The 25,727-nt window shown below is 45.4% G+C and overlaps 1 protein-coding gene across 2 annotated transcripts; it reads right to left on the bottom strand.

Annotated features, from left to right (window-relative positions):
• Positions 1 to 2,768: 2,768 nt before the first annotated feature.
• TAGLN3 (transgelin 3) lies at positions 2,769 to 17,340 on the bottom strand. 2 transcript variants are annotated; one of them, XM_010852741.1, is made up of 6 exons: positions 17,229 to 17,340; positions 16,900 to 16,999; positions 16,407 to 16,588; positions 15,053 to 15,227; positions 4,547 to 4,649; positions 2,769 to 3,236 (listed from the first exon to the last, which is right to left on the bottom strand). In XM_010852741.1, the coding sequence occupies exons 3-6, from the start codon at positions 16,584 to 16,586 to the stop codon at positions 3,095 to 3,097; spliced, it is 600 nt and encodes a 199-aa protein (XP_010851043.1). In that variant the 5' UTR covers positions 16,587 to 16,588; positions 16,900 to 16,999; positions 17,229 to 17,340; the 3' UTR covers positions 2,769 to 3,094. The 2 variants fall into 2 exon arrangements, with proteins under 2 accessions (XP_010851043.1, XP_010851042.1); XM_010852740.1 differs by having other exon boundaries at positions 16,910 to 17,340.
• Positions 17,341 to 25,727: the final 8,387 nt, after the last annotated feature.

The raw sequence follows: 25,727 nt of genomic DNA, 5'->3' as shown, positions 1-25,727 counted from the left end.
AATATTTCCCACTGAGTGCTCCTATCCTTTATTTTTTGGCATCTTATAAGTCTTTTAAAACTGAGTTCTTAGGTTTTTGTGTGGGGTTTTTTTTTGTAATTTTAAGAAATTCTCAAAATTATTTCTTCAAAATTTTCCTCCCTTACCTTGATTTTTTTCTTTTTCTTCTGAAATTTCAACTCTATGACTTTTTGCCCAAATCAATAGTTCTTTTGTATTTCCATCTGTTGTCCCCATCCTTTTTTACAGGATCTTGTTTTAATATTCTAGTTTATTAATTTGTTATTTTTATCCATTCTACTATCAATCTTTATTTTATTTATTTTTTGGGCATACCACATGGCTTTCAGGATCTTAATTCCCAGCCAGGAATCGAACCTGTGCCCCCCTGCAATGGAAGCATAGAGTCTTAACCACAAGACTGCCAGAGAATCCCCTGTTATTTTATTTTTTTATGTTTCATATCCCCATTTTGTTTTTTCTTCATAATGGATGGAATAGCTTCAAGCTTCCAATATTTGCTCTTACCATTTTTAGTATATTATTAGACTAATTATAAATGATTCTTCTCTCTGGCCCATGAAGTCCTCTTCATCCAGTACTCCAGTGTGTCTTTAGATGACAATACTTACACTTCTCAGTGGTCTTCCAGTTGCTGCCCACGAGCTCACATTTCCCTTAGATTATCTGCTACCTTGACTGCAAATGCAAAACGGAGAAGGGGAAGAAAATCTCAGGCCCAAGCTTGGATTGCTTCTGGTGAGTTGGGAACAGACATCTGCTTGTTGTGGTTGTGTAGTTGCTAAATCTCTTTTGCGATCCCATGGACTGCACCCTGCCAGGCTTCCTAGGCAAGAATACTGGAGAGCATTGCCATTTCCTCCTCCAGGGCATCTTCCCCACCTAGGGACTGAACCCGCATCTCCTGCATCTCTCGCATTGCCAGGCAGATTCTCTGGACTCTCTCATACCTCAGTCTTGGGCACTCGGGGTAAAATTGTCTCCTAGAGCCTCACATTTTTCAACACCGTCATCTCCAGGCTAAAACACCTGATGAGACTGAAGGGGTGGGAGCCTGATGGAGGAGGGGCGTCTTGTTAGGAGGAAAACAAGCCAGAGTGCTGGCAAGTTCACTGTGTTGTCTGCTCCTCCCTCCAGCTGGCCTCTGTCAACCCCGGACTGTGCTGCTTTCCTGCCTCTTAGAGTCTCTGGTGGAGAAAGGGCAACGTAGAAAACAGAATTAGCATACTCTGAAAACTCTCTCCCACACCTAGCCCCCCACCCCCTATGAAGGTTATGTCCCACGTCCCCCCTTCCCCCATCAATCCCAAATGGGAATCTAACCATCTTCCAATCTCTCACCAGGAATTTCCTCCCAGTTTTATATCATTTGGGGGATTCCATTAACCTCCCTCTCTTGCTTTTATGGCAAATCCGAGGTCAAGTTTGAGAAAAGAATTCAGCTACATGTTAATATAACATCTTTCCAGGAATGGACAACTTACCAGTGGTTGTCAGAGGGTCACTAGGTCTCCTAGAGAGTACCTTAGATCCTTTATGCGACCCACAGGATAATTTCCTTTAGAAAGTGAAAGTCACTCAGTCATGTCTGACTCTTTGCGACCCCATGGACTGTAACCTGTCAGCTCCTCTGTCTATGGAATTCTCTAGGCAAGAATACTGGAGTAAGTTGCCATTTCCTTCTCCAGGGGATCTTCCCAACCCAGGGATCAAACCTATGACTTTTATATCTCCTGCACTGGCAGGCAGATTTGTTACCACTAGCGCCACCTGGGAAGCCCTACATGAAGGAGTAGGGACCAGAATTCAGCCTCCTCCCCATCCCGCTTCTGTTCAGTTCAGTTGCTCAGTCGTGTCCGACTCTTTGTGACCCCATGAATCACTTCAGCCCCATGGGAATCCTGCAGAACTCTCTATGGAAGCCTAGAACTGCAAAAAACACAGTCTGATGAACCATCATCCAGCATCTAGAGTGTGGCACTGTCTACAGTTTCACTTATTTTACCTTTTCTTGTTAGTTAACAATTCATTATATGAGTAAAAGACTTCGTTTTTCTACTAAATGAATCACAGTGTTTTCCTTTTTCACTGGGAGGAAAGAGTAAGATGAATTGGTGGTTCCCGAGGTTTATTTCCCTTCTTAAGCTTTCATGGATCAGAAAAATATTTAAAACATCTCAGCTAGATCCAGTCTTGGGCAAAGTTCAAGAGTGTTCCGTAAACAAATGTTTACAGAGAGCAATGTAGATTGCTTATCACTTCTGGCTGATGAAGAAACTGTATAAATATCTGCATCAGACCCAAAATCTGGCCTGTGGGGAGGAAGATTATTGATAGAGAAGGGAAAACTGTTCTCTTCTTCAATCATCCAGCTGATATAAACACCCTCCATACTTTCTGGGCATCTATACGTGAGTCCGTGAAGAACTGGGGCTTCGGATTGCTCATTTCTGTATCGTCCCCCCAACCCCTTGGCCAGAGTCTGGCATAATAAGCATAAGGTAGGTACTCAAAAAATATGTGGGGGGCAAAGACCTTGTTCTTGAGCTCTTGGCTTCAGGCTGTCAGAGTGGGCAAAACTATTCCGAAACTTTTTACTGCAACTATCAAGATGACCGGTATAACCTTGTAAGGACTACCTGAAAGTTAACTTACATTTCTACAGCTTAATTCCATATTGCTAGCTTCTTGAATGAAATGATCAGCCCTGCCTGCAAAGTCCCTAGAGATAAAGAAGAAACGTTACATTTGAAGACACAAGACTAATTTGTTTATTAGGTGCGTTCTGTAAGTTGAGGAGGGACATTTTTGGCAAATAAATAAATAAATAATAAGACAAACGAAGGCTTCTAGGGCAAAGGAGCTGAGGAAGAGGAAGCGGAGTCTTTGCATAGTTCTAAATGAACAGGAGGTGGCAGCAGTAGGCAACGTGGATTCGCAGCAGAAATGCAGCACTTGCAAAAACCAGGGGTAGGAGGCTTTGAGAAGGTCAGAAGGTGACTAACTACTTCTTTATCATAGAGACCACGATGCGGCACTTTCGTCCTCACTACAGGTTGCGGGACGTGGCGTCTTACATGATCTGCCTGGGCATTCCATACCCGGTCATGCCTGCCTGGGAGGCTCCCTTGTTGCTGCCCATCTGTAGGCCTATTACGTTCTGTCCCTGGCGAAGCTGCTCCTCGGAAAATCCTCTCCGATTCTGCTGGGCTTTCCTGGGCAGAGGGAATGAGAGGGAACACTATCATTCCGTTTTTAAACCTTTCCCAAGATATGCAGTTAGACATGTTCTTTTGGGGGCCACCGATTAGAAGGACAGCCTTATTCTGAACCACAGTCCTGCCAGGAACTATGGTTCTACCCTGAGCTACGACCCTGCCCTGGGTTGCAGCACCACCTGGGCCATGACCCTACCACAGACGGGCCCTACTCTGATACACGACCTCTCTACTCTTAAGTGAATTTCCAGAATTTCCACAGCAAAGAACCAGTGCTGCTTCTCTGGAGATTTTACTCTCAGACAGCTTTCCTGTCTCTCCTCTCACCAGTTACCTCAAGCCCTTGTGAAAATTAAAATCAGCTCTTTTTTAGTAAGCATTTCATTCATCCCACTCCACCCTTTTCTGTATGGGGCCAAGGATGAATGTCCCACTTTAGAGCTGAGGGATGTAGTGAGTTAAGGAGGTGAAATTTCTTACCCTAGACAGACGTCTGTGAGCTTTAATGAAGAGCCAGATAGTAAATAATGCTGGTTTTATGGGGTCACTAACAAAATGGGGGCTAAAACCAGGGTTTCACCTGGCAATATCTAGCTTTTCAGACCAGGTTCATTTACATTGCCACAAGCTGGTACCTTTTTAAACTGTCAAGAAGAAGAGGGGATTAGAGGAATGAAGGGTCAATTATCTGTACAACGTGCTCTTTTCATCTCCCACTGAGCTATTGGGTTAACTTTAAGCTCCCTTGCTACCTCTCTCTGCCCCAAACAAACAGCAAAACAAATTTCTTTAGGAAAAGGCCCTTTACCGACACAACGATATAATTTATTATCCACTTCAGGCCACCTCTGAGAATGACAGAGAATGCTATTAATGGATATGCTAGGAGGACAGGACTGTTCCAACAAATAAAAACATATTTTACCTTCATTATGTGGGAAAATAAATAAATATGTGCATTCAGGGCAAGTTGGCTCATAATAAAACCAAATTCAGACATGAAGGCACATGTGAGAAAAGCCATTCAGTTGTGCTCTGCCTCAGGAGAGACATAATGTGGGCAGAGCTGCAGTGTTCAGGTATCTGAAAAGCAGGAAAAGCTCTGGTGGTATATTCACCTGAACTGGCAGCATAGGTCTAGCCTTGTTCTGGGAGATTCAGCTGTGGGGCTGTGTTTGCCTGTTTCTCGCCTGGACTTTGTGTCCAAACAGCCTCCAGGGAGCTCCAAGGCTTCAGATGCTCACTTTTGTTAAAATCATCCTCGGCCCAGGGAAGGGGAGAGCGTGTGACTGGAAAGGTCTTTTTACCTGTGAAACCAAGACGGTTCTCCCCGGTAACAGCCATCATCCTTGGTGACAGCAACGCTGCCCAGAGCCATCAGGGTCCTCTGCACGGCCGCCATGTCCTTTCCTGGAAGCCAATGAAGAGATTAAAGCCAAGTGTGTGTCGGGGTCAAGGAGTCGAGGAGCATGAGGCTGGACCTCTGGGAAGAAGTTCTCATAGGAGGCTGTAGTTGAGCACACTGGAGGGAGAGGGATACAAAATACACCTCAAAGTGGCCCAAAGACAACCATAGCCAAACTCTTCAGAAAGGAACAACAACAAAAAAATCTCCTGACTAATTATTCTTTATGTGGTGCATGCCAGAGATACCCAGGTTCTAATCCATTCCCAGTTGCATGCATAACACATTCCAATAACTGAGCAGCTCAGACAGAGGTGGGTCTCTGCCCTTAGCAGAGGCCCCAGCCTCCGAGGGTTCTACAAGCAGTGGTGAGGGGAGGTGCTGTGGGCAGGCTGGTGTGGGGGTCTGCACAGGAGATTTTCTTCCGGACTGAAAAGAGAAAAGGAAACTGCAAAGATATTGACTGGATGGATGAACTGCACCAAACCCCAGGAGGATTCTTCCTTTTACTTTATCTGGGTTAAAAGGGTCTAAAATCACCCATGTGCATCAAATTGAGTATTCACTTGGTTCTTTGGGCTGGAGGCCTGGTAGATGAAGAAAAGCAAATCAACACAGAGAGCATCCAGTGTGACGTGGTGAGAGGCTCTTCATTTTGTGCTGCTTGAAAGGAGCTAAATGGAGATAATAAATAAATGGCTTGCATGAGAGAGAGTGAGGGAGGGAGAGAGGAGGAGAGACTGAGAGGGAGTGAGGGAGAGGTATGCCCCCTCACTCAGGGGGAAGGGGCACACTGTCACCGAAGGAGCCCTGACCCTTCAGCCACGGAGCGGACAACTGGCCTACAAGGCAGTCTCCTCTTCCATCCTTTCTCCCCTCCCCGCTTCTAGCCAGCTGACATGGCCTGGACAAGGAAAAGGGAAGTTGCTACTGTGTGCTTAGCCCCACAATTAAGAACCAGATCAAAGGCATACGTACGGCACAAGCGTGAAGTGCAGAAGCTAAAGCCCCAGGCTGGGGGAGAGGTGCAGTGTTCAGCCTAGCAGGGGGCTGTGAAAGTTAAGGGTAGACATTAAAGTTCCTCTCCAGACTGAGTGAACCATCTGCAATCTCCCCGGGGCAGGCTGCTGCAGCCTAGTCCCCAGAGAATACAGAATTGCAGGGGAAAGGCAGACAAAAAGTGAGAATGGAGCATAACTATAACAAAATAAACTATTAAGGCCTGTAGAGGAAGTCCAGCTCAGGAGTGTCCATTTATTCAAAGAGGAGGGAGAGACAGCAGATCCTCATCTGTCTCCCCGGCCCTCCTACACTGCCCACATTAACCACAGGACGATTTCCTGGATTGTGAGGCCCTGTGGGATGGATAATACATACAGGGATGAAACTTTCTCAATGGAGAGCCCCACACCAGACGCAAGGAACAGCTGGGCTGGTGGAGAAAGGAGGATCTGGGCAGCAGATGGAAGGAGGTGGGCCCAAGGGATACTGAGAAGTCAGAGAGAGGAAATGAAGGAGAGGTTATGAGAATGTTCCCTCTCTTCCGCAGATTTAAAGCATTTCTGCGACTGTCACTGTATCATAAGATACATTTTTTTGATAGAACTGTCATGATGATATTCTGAAAGATCACTGTGGGAGGAGATACGGAGAGGGCTTGCTTTCAAGCAGTGAGCCATTAAAGAGAATCTCGAGAAACTGAAGCACATGGAAGCTTAGAAAGGTCTGGGTACGTCACTCATCTCCACTCTCTACAGGAAGCACACCAGAAATCTGTGCCTGGTGGTTGGAAAGAGCACATCTGGCATGTCCAGGATCTGGGAAAATGTGGAGCCTGGCACCTGGCAAGCAGCCACAGATACTTTCCTGGTGCCAGGGGTGGGAAGCAAGCTCTGCTAAACCATAGACCCAGCCCCCATCCCATCACATAGGGCTAACACACACACACTGCATGAGCCCAGAGAGGAGGAGAGGGAGAACTAAGCTGGGGCAAGGGGAAGATATCCAGGAATGTAGACCTATAAATCCCACCCCACCCTCAAGCCAGAAGCGTCCAAAAGGAAGAAATTGTGTGATTGGGCAAAAGAAGCTGGGTAAACAGGCATTAGACAGGGAAAAACTGGAAAACCTTTTTTAAAAAAGAAAGGTCCGGAGACAAGAGATTTGTTATAAATGATAGGCCAAACACTTTATTGGTTTCCCTGGTAGCTGAGATGGTAAAGAATACGCCTGCAATGTGAGAGACCTGGGTTCGATCCCTGGGTCAGGAAGATCCCCTGGAGAAGGGATAGGCTACCCACTCAAGTATTCGTGGGCTTCCCTTGTGACTCAGCTGGTAAAGAATCCCCCTGCAATGCGGGAGACCTGGGTTTGATATCTGGGTCAGAAGATCCCCTGGAGGAGGAAATGGCAACCCACTCCAGTATTCTGGCCTGGAGAATCCCATGGACAGAGGACCCTGGCAGGCTACAGTTCATGGGGTTGCAGAGTTGAACGTAACTGAGCGACTTTCACTTCAAAAACACTTCATTATATGTGATTGTGAGCTCCATTTCGTAGCTGTTGCTGCTAAGTCGTTTCAGTCGTGTCCAACTCTTTGTGACCCTACAGACTGTAGCCCACCAGGCTCTATGACCATGGGATTCTCCAGGCAAGAATACTGTAATGGATTGCCATGCCCTCCTCCTGGGGATCTTCCCAACCCAGGGACTGAACCCATGTCTCTTACATCTCCTGTATTGGCTGGCGGATTCTTTACCACTAGAGCCATCTGTGAAGAGGTGGCTCAGACGGAAAAGAATCTGCCTGCAATGCAGGAGATTGGGGTTCAATCCCTGGGTCAGGAAGATCCCCTGGAGAAGTGCATGGATACACACTCCAGTATTCTTGCCTAGAGAATTCCATGGACAGAGGAGCCTGACGGGCTATAGTCCGTGGAGTCACAAAGAGTCAGACACAACTCAGTGACTAACAGTTTCACCGACCCCCATGGACTTGATATGATTCCTCCCAAAAGGTGGATGGAAAAATTAACTTAGGAAAGTTAATTAACTTGCCAGAGCTACCCAACAAGTAAATCAGGGCCAAGCTCTAACTCAGGTCTGTCTGAAGGCAAAGCCCACAAACAATCTAGGAGGCCACACTGCCATCTCCCACAGGCATAAAATCCCCATAAAATCTGGGGCACAAATTTCAAATGACCTCAAACCTTTGTTTTGTTTGGAATAATTTCTCAACCCTAGTCAGATTAAAGCAAAAGAAAGCAATTGAGGCCCAGAGATCCCCACCAGTTTGCAGATCAAGTTAAAATAATTATTGTCAAGATTAAGTAATATAAATGAACAGAAATCTGCCTTCTGCAACCAGTTCATGTCTATTTTATTTTCTAAAAGGCACACTTTGGAAAGAATTCTACTATTTTGGGTGAACCAAATGGGAAGAGAGCCTCTATTCCAGCCTCATTTCTCTTGCCAGTTCAGAAGCTCAGATCAAGTGCTATTGGGTAGAAGCGGGCTGTTTTTGGAGGTTGATTCCTGTCACTGAGAGTCAAACATTGAAATGTTTGAAGGAGCAGTGAGGTTGGGAAAGATCTGTGAAGTGAGCCAGTTATAAAGCCGCAAAAGCTAAACTGCTTGAATCACAACCGCACATCCATCTGCCTAGAACCCAGCCTGCTATAGAACATAGTTTCCCAAGCTTCTGGAATTATTTATCAGATGAGGTTGGGGGAACACTTTAAAAATATAAAAATTTCCTGACTTTCTTTAAAAAAAAAAACATGAAATTTGAGGTCATTCCCTGGAGGGACTGATCTGGCAGTCCTGGGTGGGGCCTGAGAGTTTGTATTTTTAATAATCTTTCCATATGATTCATGCCATCAGACAAGTTTAAGAAACATGGGTTTCACCTGGTGACTCCTAACTAGACCGATTATCAGAATTACTTGAGGATCTTGAAAATTCACACCCTGGGACAATCTCCTGTGATGATTCTGATGCAGCCAGATGGACATGCAAGCACTGCCTCCAATACTATACTTTTTTAATTTTTAAAAACATCCCAATGTCTGATATGTGGTAGGTACTAAATTAAAGTTGCTAAGCCATAACTGCTTCCTTCAGAGCTACTCTCCACAAAGTCAAAAGTAACATCAATAGTTAAATCCACATTGGGGAGGCTGCTCAGAACCTCAGAAGCTTGGAATTGCTTTGCTTCCTGAAAACTACCCCTAGTTACTTTGACAAGACCGCTTGAAACTGCTGTTCAAGGCTATTTCTCCAAGAAAAAGAGGGTGAAAGAGGAAGAAGGGGGAGGAGGAGAATGGTTCTAAAGTACCAACTAGGTGCTGGGACTTTTCTAGATGCCGGGAGTGTATGAATGAGACTGAGTCCAGGTGGCGTTGGTCATTTAGTCGCTAAGTCGTGTCCAACTCTTGCGACCCCATGGACTGTAGCCCTCCAGGCTCCTCTGTCCATGGGATTGTCCCAGGCAAGAATACTGGAGTAGGTTGCCATTTCCTTCTTCAGGGGACCTTCCTGACCCAGGGACTGAACCTGAGTCTCCTGCATTGCAGGGAGATTCTTTCCCGACTGAGCCACCAGGGAGGCTCAGAGTCCAGGTGGTGATCTGAGACCACTGGCCACAGAAGGAAAGTGATACACAAAAGAGAGGGGCCGAGTTTACATAACAGCTCAGGATTTTAATCAGGCTCCTGAACCCTTCCAGCCCCCTATCATAGGGGAAACTAATATTAGACTTGCAGTTATAAAAAGAGATGGTGGCAAGGTAGCTTTCCTTGTCAGAATCTCTTAAAGCAACTTACTTGACAGCACTCTGTTCCCTGTTTACTGCTTTATCACAGCGCAGTGTCTCCCCGGTATGGTCTTACAATCCAGCGATTAAAGGATCATGTCCGGGGGGATTGGCCAAGTGTTCTATATTATAAGGAACCCCAGTGCCCAGAGCGTTCGAAGGCTTTTACCAAAAAGATACCTGAACAAGGATTCTGTTCCCTTAATTTTTAAAATTATTTTCATTCTCTTATGCATGTCTTTGGGTAGAAAAAAATAACAAAAAGTTAAAGAGAAAGAAATAAGGCCAGAGGAGTCATCTGGGCAGGTATAGTCAGGTTGGATACTCTGCTTTCAATACTAAAATGCAGTCTTACATTCAAAGCTCTTGCTTTGGAATTACTTTTATTTTACATTATTCTTGACTCCACCTTGTTGCTCTTAGAATACTGGGTGGTTTTTTTTTTTTTCAATCTTTCTGGGACTTATAGAGAAAGCGGTCAATGGATGAAAAAAACATTTCTTATTTTCCTGAGTAATAACTTAGGCATAACCCTCAGTTCTCCACTCAAGGTAGAAAACTATTGCTTTAAATCAGGGTGAAATGTCAGAGGGTAGGTTGGGCTGCTCTGTGGGCTTTATAAATTTATACTCCTTGCCTCGCTGAAAAATTCTGTAGGGCAGTGGTTCTCAGAGTGGAGTTCCCAGACCAGCAGAAGCAGTATCACCTGTGAATGGGTAAGAAATGCAAATCCCTAAGCCCCACCCCAGACTTAATATCTCCAAAACTCTGGGGCTGGGGTCCAGTAATCTGGGTTGTCACAAGCCTGACAGGAGGTTCTTTCTGGTGCACACTGCAGTTGAAGGACCACTGCTGAAGGAAGAGCCCGCCACACACCAGAGTGAGCAGTGCCTGGAATAAATGCAGTAATGGCTGCTCTGAGAGAAAAGGAGGCTTCAAGCAGCAGGCATTTCTGTAATGTCTCAAGTCACCACGGGTACTGTACAATGTCCCTGAACAGCTCTCAAACTGGGTGAAAAGTCTCGTCTTTTCTTACTATTGAGGAATGACACATACAGTGACACCTCCCAGAGAACATATATGGCTCCATATTTGGAATATATTCCAGGCACTCCACCCCCAGTATAAACCTCTCCAACACTCAGTCATCAAGGAGGGGAACACGAAGGCGGCATAAAACCATGTGTCCCAGACCCTCATCAGTAGGATTATGGGGAAGAGCGATCAGATTTGATTGATCTTTGAGTCTTGTCTACTCTGACATTCTAGAATTCTAGGTGTCTAATGCTCATTTTGCCTGGTTATGCATGGGAACCAAAAAGGGTATTTATTGATGGATTGACAGCAGAGGGAAAAAAACCAATGTTTATTAGGTGTCTCTTAGCCAGGCATCACGCTAGGCATTTTATACATTTAATCCTTGCAAGAATCCTACAAGGGAAGAGCTGATTATAGAAGGGAACTGAGCCTTTGAGAAACTAAGCAGTCTAACCAAGGTCTGGAGCATGACGCTAAAACTCACGCTCTTCCCATAGTACCAAGACACCTCGGTTTGGAATAGGCAAAGCAATGTATATCATGGGAAAAACATGAAGGGTAATGACCATAGAGGTGGAAAAAAGTCAATAAAGAGACCCAAAAGATGACCCCTCGTTTTGGAGAATGACCAGAGGTGAAGCCACTGGAGATGACAGAGAGAGAAAAGGTCATCCAGGCAACCCTACCGGCCGCTGTGTGAGGCCCTTAATGAAGTCCATTCATTCCAGACAGAACATGTTCCCTTCCAGCCTTGCTCCTGCTGCCCTCACTTTCTGTTAGTCTTTTTAAAGAGACAATGATAATAGTAACTTGAAAATTGCTATCATATTTTATGGTCTACTCTTCCACAGTAGAAGCACTGCACTAAGCACTTTTAATGCATTGTCTCATTGACATCTCACATCAACCCTGTGAAATAGACACTATTATTCCCATTTTACAAGTGAGAAAATAGAAGCTTAGCAAAGCTCATTGGTAAGTGGTGGAGCAGAGGTTTGAAACTGGTGGTCTAATTTCTGACTTAGGGGCCTGCACTCTCCTACCCTCCAGGGTGACATTCCTTTGCACGCTTTGTGACCAGCACACTCACTTGCTCTCATGCATTATCTCTTACACACACAGACACCCCTCCTTTTCCAGCTCCTCCCTTTCTCTTCTTCCCCCTTTCCCTCCACAGAAGAGATGCTGAAAACTAACCTCCATTGCTCTCCAGAGTCACAACTGAGATGGCCCCACCCGTCCTTTCCAGGGACCTGGGGTGAATCCCAAACCTGCCAGGCATCCACCTTCTCCCATCCATGAGAAAGACCTCTCCTTCCATGGCTCTAAGCCGCCCTCACTGCTCCTCTATCACTGAAAGGAACAGGTCACCCAGCTTCCTTCAAGGGGAACTCCAGTAACCTTATCTGTATCTCTGTAGTTGGGTTGTTTTTTAGACCATTTAGCCCTGGGTTCCTTCTTAAGGCCTTGAACCTTTTATCCTGGTTGCCCCCAAATCCATTCCAAACATTTCACCTTGTATCTAAAAGGGTTTTCAAGATAGAGGATACCTCTGGGGCGTCTGCCTGTCTAAACAACTGAAGCTAAAAGAGAAGGCATTTGGCAAGCTTTGGGCTTCTGCGGCTTTATTCATCTGCGACATAAGAGCAGCACAGAGTCACTGGGCAGCCATGGGCAAGCAGACGCCTTACTTAGGAAGATGCCAAGCAGGGGAGACAAGGCACTGAGAGCTGTCGAGTATAAAGTGCCTGCAGACAAGGAAGAGAAGTACCCAGGCAAGGAGGGCTGGCCCCTTGGAGCCACAGCTACCATGACCACAATGCGTGGAATCAGGAGTGAATGTGAGTAATGTGAAATTTGATGACAGCATTAAAACCACAGGTCAGGTGCAGAAGAGCAAGAAGAATGTGAAACTAAGCTAAGGGGATGGCCCGTCCAATAGCTGAGCACACAAACATGGACACCCTCTCACGCACATAGGCATATTGACACCTGCCAGACTGCCCAGCGGCATCCCTTAGACTCCAGCTCACTCATCCCCAGACTCGCAGGGGACCAGCGGCTCTGGCAGAAGGATCCAGCCTCATGCTTGTTGGTGCTGTTGTTCCATGGCTTTCATTCCTGGACTCACCCAGGGCCACATCGCTCCCCCATCTCTGCTCAAAGTAACTCACTTTCCTGCCTCTGGCTCCACTGTATGGTAACCAGCCCAAGCTGCAGACAAGGCTCCTGGGGGATGTCAAGTATCCCTTCTAGCACACAGAATGAATCTCCCAACCTCAGTCCTGAGTTGTCCCTCCATGGAGGGGCCCACCAGGCCCTGGAGCCTCTAGACACTCTGAAGTATCTGTTCTATGCCAGCTCTCCTGACCACAGCATCTCAGCCACAGCGCCCTAGCAGTAATCAGTTGCCTTCCTTATTTCCTTTACAGCCCCATCTTTCTTTGCCCTGGGAGCCCACCTGTCCACCTCAGAGTGTCTGCTTTTCCCCTTTTCTCTAGGAGTATCACCCTGCCTTGGAGCCCACCCTTCTACCACCCCATCTCAGGCTCCTGCTGTCACACTGATGCCCCTCAACTTCCCTCTTCCCTGAGAGCTAGCTGATGCCTGGGGTTGGGGCAGGTAGTACAATATACATAAGTAATTGTGGGTGAGCTCTAGTTTCATCATCACCTACTTTACTTATCAGGGAACCCTTGCCCCCGTCCTCCTCCCCCTCACTGCTAGCACCTCCTGTGCCTTAAGTTCACCTGTGTGATCTTTGGAAAAGAGGAAAGACAAGCAAAGCCTCCTCAGCACAGAAAAGCACCCTTGGGCTCCCCACCTCCCCCAGCCCTCCCAGTTTCTTCCTTATCCTATATACTTCCTGTACTCGGTGGGGTGGGGGGACTCACTGGGACCCCTTCCATTCACACAAACCTGCCAGCACAGGGGCTCTCACCTTCCGTCCCACACAGCCCTGAATCATACTCCCTCTCCTCCTCATCTCCTCACTCATGGTTATGACTCAACAGCACACTCGTGGTGTAGGGGAAGGAAATAGCATGCTGGCCAAAGCATGGCATGCAGACAAGTGAAGGCCCTACTCTGACATCACAGAGCCTGGGTTTGAGTCCTGGCCCTGCTAATTACTAGCCAGTCATACGACAAACCCCCTCTCCTGGAATTGTTAGGAGAATTGATTGGTATTATGCAGAAAGGCAGTAGTACTGTGCCTAGTGTTGAGGAAAATATTGATAAGCAATAGGTATTATTAGCAAGGAAAAATCAGCATAGTTTTGACCTATAAAGCAGGGACTAACGCTGAACGATGACATTCTGTGGGGATTTGGAGGCTAGTGTCCGTGAGGTTCAATGGCCTGGCCCGAAGGTCTGAATATCTGAGCTTCTAAATAATAGCAAAACATGACTGATAAACTGATCGGCCTCCTAGGATTTTTAAGTACTCATCTGTGAAGGAAACAGGAAATGCCAGTTCTCTGCATGACATGGAGACAGGGTGTGTGTCGGGGGGTGAGGATTAAGGAGGCAATTGCTTCTTTATAAGGTGTTTAGTAGAATGGTCCTCTGCTAGAAATATGGTTCAACCATCATCTGAATACCCCTTCATATATATCATTGTCTCCTGATCCCAGGAAAGTCTGTCCATTCTCATTGTCAGTAGAGCCACTTGGGCCACTGCCCCGAGTATCCTGTTGATTGAACCACCGATGACAGCTGCTGACAATGAGTATGAGAGTGAAGCGTCAACCTGGTAGCCCTGCTCACACAAGTCCCTCCCTCTCCTCACCGCGGCAGGCCTGGTGGGGAAAAACATGCTTGGATGGAAGTGTACATTTGGGCTCCAGGGGACTCTGAGCCCTGTGACCGTGGGTCCCAAATTCTCTGGTGGTATCTCCATCCACATCACTTTCCCTAATGGTGGTGGATTGATAAATATGTCTAGAAACTTGATTTCCTTTTTATGCCTTGTTAGGTTTCTTAATTCACAACTATAAAAGAAAAAATCATTTGTCACTGTCTCTGAGCAAATACACATCTGCAAGGCATAGTCATCAACCTCCCAAGTAATCATTTAATACAAGGCTGGGGTGCTATTATTTCTCAGATTGAATGACAAAGTTGTGCCAGGCAGCTTTGTCTATAACCCTGGCTGCTGGTGAGTCAGAAGCATACTTGCCGACCCCCATCCCCTCCAGGAGCTATCATTTGTGGAGAAAATTATGTTGTGGGAGGAGTAAAAGAAAGGAGAGGCATGCATGCAACCTTGTTAGCTTCTTCTCCACAGAGGCTTCTGTTTATGCCTTTAGTTTGTGGGGTCCCTGCTGTGTCCCGAGGTGTGTGTTCCTTAGAGGAGGAACACTTGCAATAGAACATCACAAAGTAGGAGGCAAACAGCGCGCCTGGGTGACAGCTGATAATCCTCTCACATTCTCAAATCACATGTGCACACACGCATGGAAGCACACGGAAGAACACTGTGGGCAGGTTTCACAAAGAGAAAAGCAAAAGGGTGGGGGAGGGGAGAAAGAGCGGAAGGCATGAGAAAGCTGTTTACCTTCCCACAGATCCACGGTCTGAAAAATGTCGGTGGTCCTGACACCATAGATCTCCGCAGCTTTTAGGAACTGGGAGATCTGCTCCATCTGCTTAAAAGCCATCTTGGACTCTGAGATCTTGGGAATGGGCTCTTGTCCTGGTGGGTATAAACTGTTTATCAGCTTGCACAAGACCTGAAGAAGGAAAGGGTGGGGGTGGGGGTACAGAATCAGTGTTTCCCTTTGTATTTACTAGTCCCTAAATGCAAAGTGAAATCCTGGCCCCCACAGGGCACAGACTACAGGTTTGGGCCTGGGCCAATCTGGCACCCCAGAAAGGCATGGGCTCTGAGCTGGGTGGCCAGGCTCCCACACTGAATCCCAAAAACCCATCCTCTGGCTGCTCCTGACCGTGATGAGGCCAGTAGCTTGGGAATCCTCTTCCCTCCTAACTCCTCCCTTCCTTTTTCTGGGTGAGGGAAAGACTGTTTAGAGAGGGAATGTGTGCAGTGATGCAGTCACGATTTCAAGCTTTCTATGGAGGGATGAGTTAGTGGCTTCCAGAGAGGTAGAATGATATAGTATTATTTCTTCCATCAAAAGGCAGATCAGAATCAGGCTTCAATAATGCATCAGGTAAGGGCTAATGATATGTAAAGGAACCAAACCGGGTGGCTCCCCCCAGATACCTATAACCAAAGCGCTGGGCATAACCCAACAGAAGCCTGGGACAGCAGTTATGTAACAGTAAATCACAGCCTGTGGGAAAAGACCGGCTTGTTGGCATCAGCAGAGCCTGTGGTCCCCATCCACCCAAATACACAGCAGCATCTCCTTAGAAAAGCAGTTATCAAATAAGGATTCCCTTCAGTTTCATGAGAATCCATCCATTCAACAGACAGGCACTGAGCATCCCCAAGGCAGATAGCTCCAGGAAGAATGGGAAGGTGGTGAGTCCTACTCCTCCACCCCTTCCTTTGTTTTACTATATAACCAACCTATTACTCCTGGGGGAAGGAATCCCCTCCCCCCCACCCCTCATCTCCCTTCCAGGAGCTGATGCACCAAGAAGGCTGGAAAGATCTCAAGGAAATACTTATCTCTACTCTCGCTGTAAAGAGCAAAAGGGCTTCCAATCTGCCAGCAACTCAGAAGCAAGCTGTAATGTCTGGGATGGGCGGAGGGTACTAATCTAGCGAGGGAATTCTAGCAGGGAGCCCAGATCGTCCATCCCCGAAGAGATAAAGGCATTCCCATCTCCATCCCCACGAGACAAGAGCTTGGCAGCCAGCCTCACGTAAAAAGAGGAGACCCTGGAGGGCTTCCCTGCGCACCGCTCGCCCCTCATCCACTAGGATCGTTGCCGGTCCTTACCGTTCCGTCCATCAACCATTTCTGAAAATGGGCCCTGCCCGGGGGCGGGTGCTCTATGTCCTCGGCGCACTGAAGGATGATCCAGTCCACCAGCTTGTTCTCCAGGTCCGCGTCGTACTTCTGCTCGATCTTCTCCTGCACCTCTCGGCTTAAGCCGTAGCTCGGGCCCCTGTTAGCCATCTCTGGAAGAGAAGAGAGGACACGCGAGGCATCCACACAATAGAGCACCCGCCCGGCTCTCTGCACCCTGGGCTGGGATGTGGCTGGGCCGCCTGGCCCGGCAGCAGCAAAGCGGGCAGACAGCCGGGCGTGGTTTAAATCAAGGAGCCAATGAAGTCACTGGGGTTTCACCTACAAACGGGAGAGAAAAGCGCAGCCACGCGCCAGTGACTCTTAGAATAAAGCCCCTGTCTGTCCGGGGGGATAGGGGCTGGGGGGTGGGGGATGGATGCCACCTCTCAATCCCGCCTATCAATAAGACGAAACGACGCACCAGGACTCACAATCAAGCCTGAAGCCCCGGGGCAGCAAGGGGGCTGGGTGGTAGTCGTTTCTTCCTTCCTCCCAGAGGCACTTTTGCAAAGGCAGGAACCCTGAGATGGGAGAGAGCAGGTAATTAACAGGCAGGGAGGAAGGCCCCCTTGACGTTGCGCTGCTGATGCTACAAGCGCCTGGGAGAAGGGTACACTGATTCGATTTTCTCATGGCTGAGGAGGGTCAAACCAGGGCCGTTGCTAAGAGCCTTCCAAAAAGCCAGCCCTCTCGGGTGTCAGTCAAGCCCGCCCGCCTCCCTCCCGCGGAGAGCTGCTTTCTCAGCCGCACGATTCTCTCCGCTGCTCCGGGGGACAGCCGGCGTGGCGCACGAGGCCCGCGCACAGCTGCGCAGGGGCCGGGGCCTGTGGGAGAGTCCGTTCTCTCAGCTGTCCATCTGTCAGGAGTTGCCAAACCACTTTGCCCCTGCCCGGAGGGGAACAGTTGTCTGGTGGGGCGGGAGGGGCGGGGCTGGGAGCTGCAACGCTCAGCTTGTTCTGTTGCCAGGCGGATTTCATCCAGAAACTTCCATCCTGGTGGGAAACCTCTGTGCCTCTGTTTGACTTATTCAAGGAGTATAGCATTTTAATGCGATTTTTAAATCTGAAAACACTGAGTACACGTTTTATGAATTAAAGGGAGCTCAATGTACGAAGAACTCTTGGAGTGAAAGATTTCTATAAAGATATCATCTGTTTATTTTAATTAAGGACCAGGAAGGCACAGATAACACGCTGTCAGTGGTCACTGCGTATTTGGTGTGAGCAAACCAGACCTTGCGAATAATCTTCAGACCTAAGTTGGCCTGAAATTTTTAGAACTGCTGAAGGTCTTGGTGGTTTGTCTTCCTAGACTATAAGTCACTTGGAGGTAAGAAGTCTTGTTGGGACTTCCTTGGTGGTCCAGTGGTTAAGACTCATATGTTCCACTGCAAGGGGACATGGGTTCAATCCCTGGTTGGAAGACTACTAAGATCCTGTATGCAAGGAGATGTGGCAAAAAAAAAAAAAATTAAGTCTTATCAGTGTTATGTAAGTCTGGGTACTTTTCATGGGAAAAACATCACAAATTTTCTTTGGTTTATTCAACAACAACAAAAAAAATTTTTTTGTTTTTTTTTGAGTATTTAACTGTGTGAAGTACTGTTCTGGAGAGAAATAAAATATAAAATTTTCCTCTGGAATAGATTGATTAGTTGACTCAGAACATTAGATAAAACAAGTCTAGCACATGGGATAGTGATCTTTGTCCCTGTGGGAAATTGATTTGAAGCTGTGCAGGAAATGACCTCAAACAATACATGAATTGAGAAAAATCTCCTGCCAGCTGGGGCCTGGACTCCTGAAAATCTAATTACTTCATAGTTATGTGGGTGGTTTGCTTGAGAAAAGGCTTAGTGGCCAGTAGCTGAAGGAGTAGGAGAGAGAATCCTGTGAAAAACAAATGGTTGTGAGAGAATCTGAGCTTTGAGGAGAGCAGTAGGTTAAAAAAAGGCTTGAGAAGGTCTGACCATCACAGGTCTGGAGGCTGCATGGACTCCTCAATTGAAGAAGCTTTAAAGGCAGCAGACTGGCTTCAGAGAGTAGAAGTTCAGGGGCAAGAGTCTCTAGCAGGGAGGGTGTCCGCTGAATTTGGAAGTCAGTCAGTTGCATCTTGGGCGGAAGCGATATGGACTAACTGGTTCTAACCCGGGACTAAGGAAATAAAAGCCCAAACAGAAAGCATGTTATTTCCTGTGTGGCTGGAATTGCTCTAGGGAAGATGTTGGCTTGTTATATAAAAGCAGAAACAATTCTAAAAGATGTGCATTTGTCTCTTTTTTTGAGACTGTGTTTTGCAGATCTTTTATACCCAAAGATGCTTTTGCCACTGTAACAAAACATGTGAATGATTGAAATCATGGTTCTGGAGAGGATATAATGGGAAAGAGAGGAACCCAACCAAGGCATAAGTTAGAAATGTCCAGAAACCCACAGGAAATCTTCAGAGAAAAAAAAAACAAAAACACAATCCCCTGGATGGTGGCACCAGAAATTGGCTCAACCCTCTATTTACTGAGTGGCTACAGATATTATAATTACTTTTTTCTGTAACTTTTTTAAAAGGCCTATGTATCTGAGATTTTAAAAAAATGAGACATGGCAACATGGTTTAGCAGCAAAGTTAAACTTGTAAATCATAGATGCCAATCAAGGGTTATGCTTAAAATATGCACAAAGTCCTCAGGTACATTTGTATCTGGAGGAAGAAGGTAGGAGATTAATGAAAAGATTTATAAGTGAGATGACTTTAAGTCTCAAAAGATGAGTAGGTGTTTGCCTAATGGATGGGATGAGGCGGGAAGGATACAGAAGGCGTTGCTGGCAAAGGCAGCTTATTTAAGAAGGCAAACGTAATCTAGTATCAACAAAACATAGGGTTAAAGGGAAGATACGCATAGAAATAAAGCTGGAATGGCAGGCATACTCCAGATTATAAAGGAGCGTGCTTGCAAGTGTCCATGGTTAAATTTTCAGGAATTTTGAAAGCCAATTATTAAACTCAGCCATTATAAGCAGTTAAATTATGTAATCTTACTTTTAAATACATTATATTACAGGCTAAATATTCAAAATGGATCACTTCCTAATTTATTTTGCTACATTTTACTACTACCTATTTTTTTGAGGATGTTTATGGTTATTGTCTTTACATGGTGTATATACTATGTAACAGCCTGGTACTGGGCATTTCTTCCCAGTTTCCTTGTATTCAGTGACATTACAATGGTAGCTTGAAGCCAGTTATGACAGGAGTATTTCTATCATGGTTGTTGGCAAATGCTACAAATCGGAACTCACCCCAGCTAGTTGTCAACTATTTATTGGCCTTGCCACTGGGCTTATGTATCATGCAAATGAGCTTGAGTGCTTTCATAGCAGAGTTGGGGAGTGGGGGAAGAACCTTCAGATCTGATATAGGTGAAAGAAAAGAAGAGGGTCAGAATGACTCATAAGTTTGACTTGTATAATAAGAGTAATTGTTGCACCAGTTCTTTTAAGTGGACCATAAGCCGGGAGGTACATTAAAGGGGAAAGAAGATAGCGTTTGGATTTATTGCATTTGGGAGGGCCACCACAGTCCATCCCAGCCATTAGGCAGTGGGTTTTGTGCATCTGGAGCTCAAGAGAAAAATCTGGAATGAAGGAAAGTAGTTGAATTAACTGTATGTAGGTAGCAGTTAAAACCAAGAACCTGGGTGAAGTTGCTCAAGCTGAATAAGTAGGTGCATGAGAAGAGTCTGGGCTTCCCTAGTGGCTCAGTGGTAAAGAATCCTCCTGCAATGCTGGAGCCACAAGAGACGGAGGTTCCATCCTTGCATAGGGAAGATCCCTGGAGGAGGGCATGGCAACCGACTCCAGTATTCTTGTCTGGAGAATCCCTTGGACGGAGGAGCCTGGCAGGCTATAGTCCATAGGGTTGCAAAGAGTCAGATACGACTGAAATGACTTAGCACGCATACACACAAGAAGAGTGCCAAGGTCAGAACAGAAGGGAATATCAACGTCATAGGTGGGCAAGGAGATGATGTATGTGGTTGGGGATGCCTGGGGTTAGAGAACATCAGAACAAAGCTGCTGTTCTCAATGGTGCTTTGAGAGAGGGAGGTTGGCATATAAAACTGAGACTTTCCAAGCAGTAAGTTCTACCAAAAAGGCTTGAGCAAAGTGCTGTTCATGACAGAGCATGGAGCACCTGCTGAGAAAATTCTAGGACACAGAAATGAGGATGAGTCAGGAATGCAGTGAGAAGCTGAGATTTGAGCTTTTTTTCTATTAGATGTTTCTTCAAAAGACAAATTTGATTTTTAAAATTGTCTGCAGTTTTGAGGTATATACTCTAAATGGACCAAAGCATCACATTTTTTCATCAAGCCAAGTTATGCATATTACATGATTATATTTCTAAACTAAAAAGTGACTTTAGGTCTATAATGGAAGGGGATCTGAAAAAGATATATCTAAATTCCACCCATTTTATTTCTTCCTTCAGAGGATAGAGCTCCTTAGTTTTTTTGTTTGTTTGTTTTTAACAGCTTTAAATGTAATGAAAATTTGACATATCCCCTTTGGACACTTCCTTGGGAATGGTTGTGTCTCAAAGTAATGTTCTCTTGCTGTACATCTCCATGCTTTATAAAATTCAGCCTTGCCCAAAGCTCTTTTCCTCCTCTTCTCCTCACGGACCTATCTATTGGCTGCTCAGAGATCAGCATACTGTGTAAATTGTGTCTGGAAATACCTCTGAGCTCAACAGATGCTGCAAAAGCGAATGTATTCTGTGGTCTCATTAGCCTTCCTCTCCATTGGCATTGACATTATCCTCTTCCATTGCAGAAGCTGCAGTTGTTTAGAGGGTCCGTGTTGCTTTTAAAATCAATGCAGGAATTCCAGAGGATAGGCACTCAGAGCCTGCTGGCTGTTCAAGTATTTTCCGTATCACTGAACAAACGGCATGGGGTAGTTTTAGAAAAAGAGGAGCTTTGGTGGGGGGGAAGGAATGAAAATGAACACTAAAGGAATTAACATTGTCCTACATCAAACTCATTTGGAATTTATGATGCCAACCTCTGCAAAGCTAGGTTAAATTTTAAGACAGCTTTTCCCATCTTAAATAATGAAGGTTCCTGCCCCTCCCTTTTCCTAGCCATTGAACATTTGAAAGGATGCCATATAGCTAACATTCCACTTTGGATCTTGGGAACTGGAAATTACAATCTAGTTCAGTTTTAGAAGCCCCACTCACATCCTTGCCTTCACTTTCTTCCCTAAACTCCACTGAATTGTGCCCTCCAGTTTCTCACTGGACTGTGTTTGGTGCATATAAAAATACAAATGAGGGACTTTCTTGTTGATCCAGTGGCTGAGACTCTGAATTCTAAAGAAATAACCCTTTAAAAAACTACAAGGGAAATGGTAGTGACTCCAATTTGTCATTGTTCTAAATGCATTGTGCCTAATCCTTACATTAAATAAGTTTATATTATGAGACTTTACAGATGAGGAAACCTCAGGAAGGTTAAGTAAATGGCTCAGTAACAGGGCTAGTAAATGGTAAACCAGGACCTAAACCTAAAGATCTAGAGACTCTGTCTTTAAGCACTATAGGTTTTGCCTCCACAGAAGTACTATGAATTTCTAATCATATTTATTGCATTTTCTCATAATTATATTTAACCTTGAAAATCTCTCATGGGCAGGAGCCCTTTCCTCATCTTTCTAATAATCATGCCTAACAGTGTCTGGGCAACATAGGCCTCTGAAGAGAGGCCCTGCCATCCTGTAACAACCTGCTCGAACTCAGGCACTGTGGCACACAGATGGCTCGTGTAATTTTGGTTTGTCAGTGATTTTTGTTTAGTATAAAAGATAACTCCTATATTTTATGGCCTCGTAGAATATTAATATATTTTGGATCTGTGTCAGGGGTCCCCAAGACCACTCCCAGGTTTGACATTTCGCTAGGGGGACTCACAAGACTCAGCATATAGTTGCCTCACAGCTATGATTTATTACAGTGAACGGATACAAAGTAAAATCAGGAAATCAAAAAGGCACTGAAGTGAAGTCCGGGGATCCTAGGCTTGAGCTTCTAAGAATTCTCTCCGAGTGGTCACAAAAGTTGAGCTTACTTCTCCCAGAGATGCATTGTGACAGCACATATGAAATGTTCACCAGAGAAGCTTGTGAGAGACTCAGTGATGAGTGTTTCATCGGGAGCTGGCCACTTGGGCAGTTTCTGCCTGGCACCTACCAAAATGCCAGACTCATAGAAGGAAAGCATTTGTCCAGCACAAACCTCATTGTTTGTATTGACAGTTTAGGCACAGTGAGCCACTTTTATCAGTTCTGGAATTGCTGGGAAAGGGGAATCCCTTCCAGGGTCTGAGAGAGGGCTCTTGTCTAATGCTCAGAAATGAATTGTCCAAGGAGATACAAAGCAAAAGACTTTACTGACCAAGAGACTATATGGGGAAGGGGTGCCCAGGTAGAGAGCAGCAGGGAAGGGAACCCAGGATTGTTATGCCATGTGACTCACAGTCTCAGGTTATATGGTAATGAGGTTTCTGGGTTATCTCTGGCCATTCTGACTCAGGGTCCCTTCTGATGGCACATGCACATCTCAGCCAAGATGAATTCCAATGTGAGGGCTTCTGGAGGTAGGCAGGATATAGTCTCCTCCTTCTTCCTTTTGGCCCCTCCCAAATTCTTTCAGGTTAGTTTTTCAATTGAAGGATAACTGCTTTACAATACTGTGTTGGTTTCTGCCATATATCAAGATGAATCAGCCGTAGGTAAACATATGTCCCCTCCCTCTTGAACCTCCCTCCCACCTCCTATGCCATTCCCACTCTTCTAGGTTGTTACAGAGTCCCAGTTTGAGATCCTCGAGTCCTACAGCAAATTCCCACTATCTGTTTTATATATGGTAGTGTATGTTTCCACGGCTTCTCTGGTAGCTCAGGGGTAAAGAATCTGCCTGCAGAGCAGGAGCCGCAGGAGACGTGGGTTTGATCCCTAGGTCGGGAAGATCCCCTGGAGGAGGGCATGGCAACCCACTGCTGTATTCTCACCTGGAGGATCTCCATGGACAGAGGAGCCTGGTGAGCTAGTCCATAGGGTCCCAGAGTCACACACAACTCAAGCAACTTAACACACACGATTCTATGCTATTCTCTCCATTCGTCCCACCCTCTCCTTCCCCCAACTCTGTGTCTGTAAGTCTGTTCTCTGTCTGCATCTCCATTGCTGACCTGCACATAGGTTCATCAGTACCATCTTTCTAGATTCCATATATATGTTAATATATGCTTTTTCTCTTTCTGATTTACTTCACTGTATAATAGGCTCTAGGTTCATCCACCTCATTAGCACTGGCTCAAATGCATTCCTTTTTATGGTTGAGTAATATTCCACTATATATGTAGCACAACTTCTTTATACATTCATCTATTGATAGATATCTAGGTTGCTTCTATGTCTGTAAATGGTGCTGCAATGAACATTGGTGTACATGCTTTTTTCAATTATGGTTTTCTCAGAGTATATGCCCAATAATGGGATTTGTTGGGTCATTTTATTCCTAGTATTGTATTATTTCTAGGTAGTTTATTCCTAGTTTTTAAAGGAATCTCCATACTGTCTTCCATAGTGGCTGTTATCAATTTATATTCCCACCAACAGTGCAAGGGAGTTCCCTTTTCCCTCGCTCTCTTCAGGTTACTTTTATAAGACATACTATGGGTTGGTGTGTCGTCCTTCCTTGTGGCCCCTCCGAAATTTTCCTGGTTAGTTTACAGCAGCAGCACTGCGTTCTTTACTGGAACCTCCTTTTGTGAGACAACTCAGACAAATGGTTATCATTGTGTTTGGCCAAGGTGGATGGTTTCGGTCAACAGTTCCCTAACAAAATGGGGGGACATTCCTAAAATCCAAGTTCCTGAGATGCCAGCCAAGGGTGACTCTTGTAAGCAGTCTCTGAGGATAAGCAGTCATTGGCTATGTTAACGCTTTTCCGCAGAGGACTTTTATCCCAACATTCTTTAGTATCTACAAATGCCTCTTGAATTGTCCTTTGAACCATCCTATTCCTTTATCAATGAGTTAAAGAAATCTTTGACACATGTTCAGTATCTATATATATGTGTGTGCATATATATGTGTATATACACACACACACACATATATATATAAAGTTTTAGTTTGACAGATGTAACCTAAACAGGCTAAATGGAGTCCAAACTTAAAAGCTAAAAGACACCAATTTGTATCACGGCTGATTACTGCACAAGCTTAATTATTAAAAATACAAACTGTATTTCCATTTCATATTTTCTTACTATCTCTACATTTTAGAAAGCCCTCTGATATAGATCGCAAAGAAGAAAGAGAAGTCACTCAGTCGTGTCCAACTCTTTGTGACCCCATGGGCTGTAGCCTATCAGGCTCCTCCATCCATGGAATTTTCTGGGCAAGGATACTGGAGTGGGTTGTCATTTCCTTCTCTAGGAGATCTTCTGACCCAGGGATCGAAGCCAGGTCTCCCACACTGCAGGCAGATTCTTTACTGTCTGAGCCCCCAGGGAAGCCCTGATATAGATGGCAATCACTCGATTATTTGTACTTTAGGCACATATTATTAATAACAAAAAAGAAATGTTTCTTTAGGTAGGTGATAATATATAAAGATTCATTTCTTCTTTGGAATAAGAAATCAGAATATGAAAATACTATCATAAAAAAAGCTAAGGGTCAAAGAATTGATGCTTTTGAACTGGTGCTGGAGAAGACTCTTGAGAGTCCCTTGAGAGCAAGGAGATCAAACCAGTAAATTCTAAAGAAAATCAAGCCTGAATATTCATTGGAAGGACTGATGTTGAAGCTGAAGCTCCAATACTGGCCACCTGATGCGAAGAACCGACTCACTGGAAAAGACCCTGAAGCTGTGAAATACTGAAGGCAGGAGAAGGGGGAGATAGAAGATGATATGGTTGGATGGCATCACCAACTCAATGGACATGAATTTGAGCAAACTCTGGGAAACAGTAAAGGAAAGGGAAGCCTGGTATGCTACAGTCAGTGGGGTTGCAAAGAGTCGGACACAACTTAGCGATTGTACAACATCATTGCTTAAAGATGAAATCCCCCCACTTAACTATATGACATATTAGCCAAAAGTTTAAAATGATACATATCCTTTATATATCTATAAAGTTTTGAGCCCTTAAAAAAGAATAACCTTGATTTTAAG

The sequence above is a fragment of the Bison bison genome, unplaced genomic scaffold (assembly GCF_000754665.1).
Source record: "Bison bison bison isolate TAMUID 2011002044 unplaced genomic scaffold, Bison_UMD1.0 scf7180017864314, whole genome shotgun sequence".
Classification (NCBI taxonomy): domain Eukaryota; kingdom Metazoa; phylum Chordata; class Mammalia; order Artiodactyla; family Bovidae; genus Bison; species Bison bison.
This window is presented reverse-complemented; position numbering and strand designations above follow the sequence as displayed.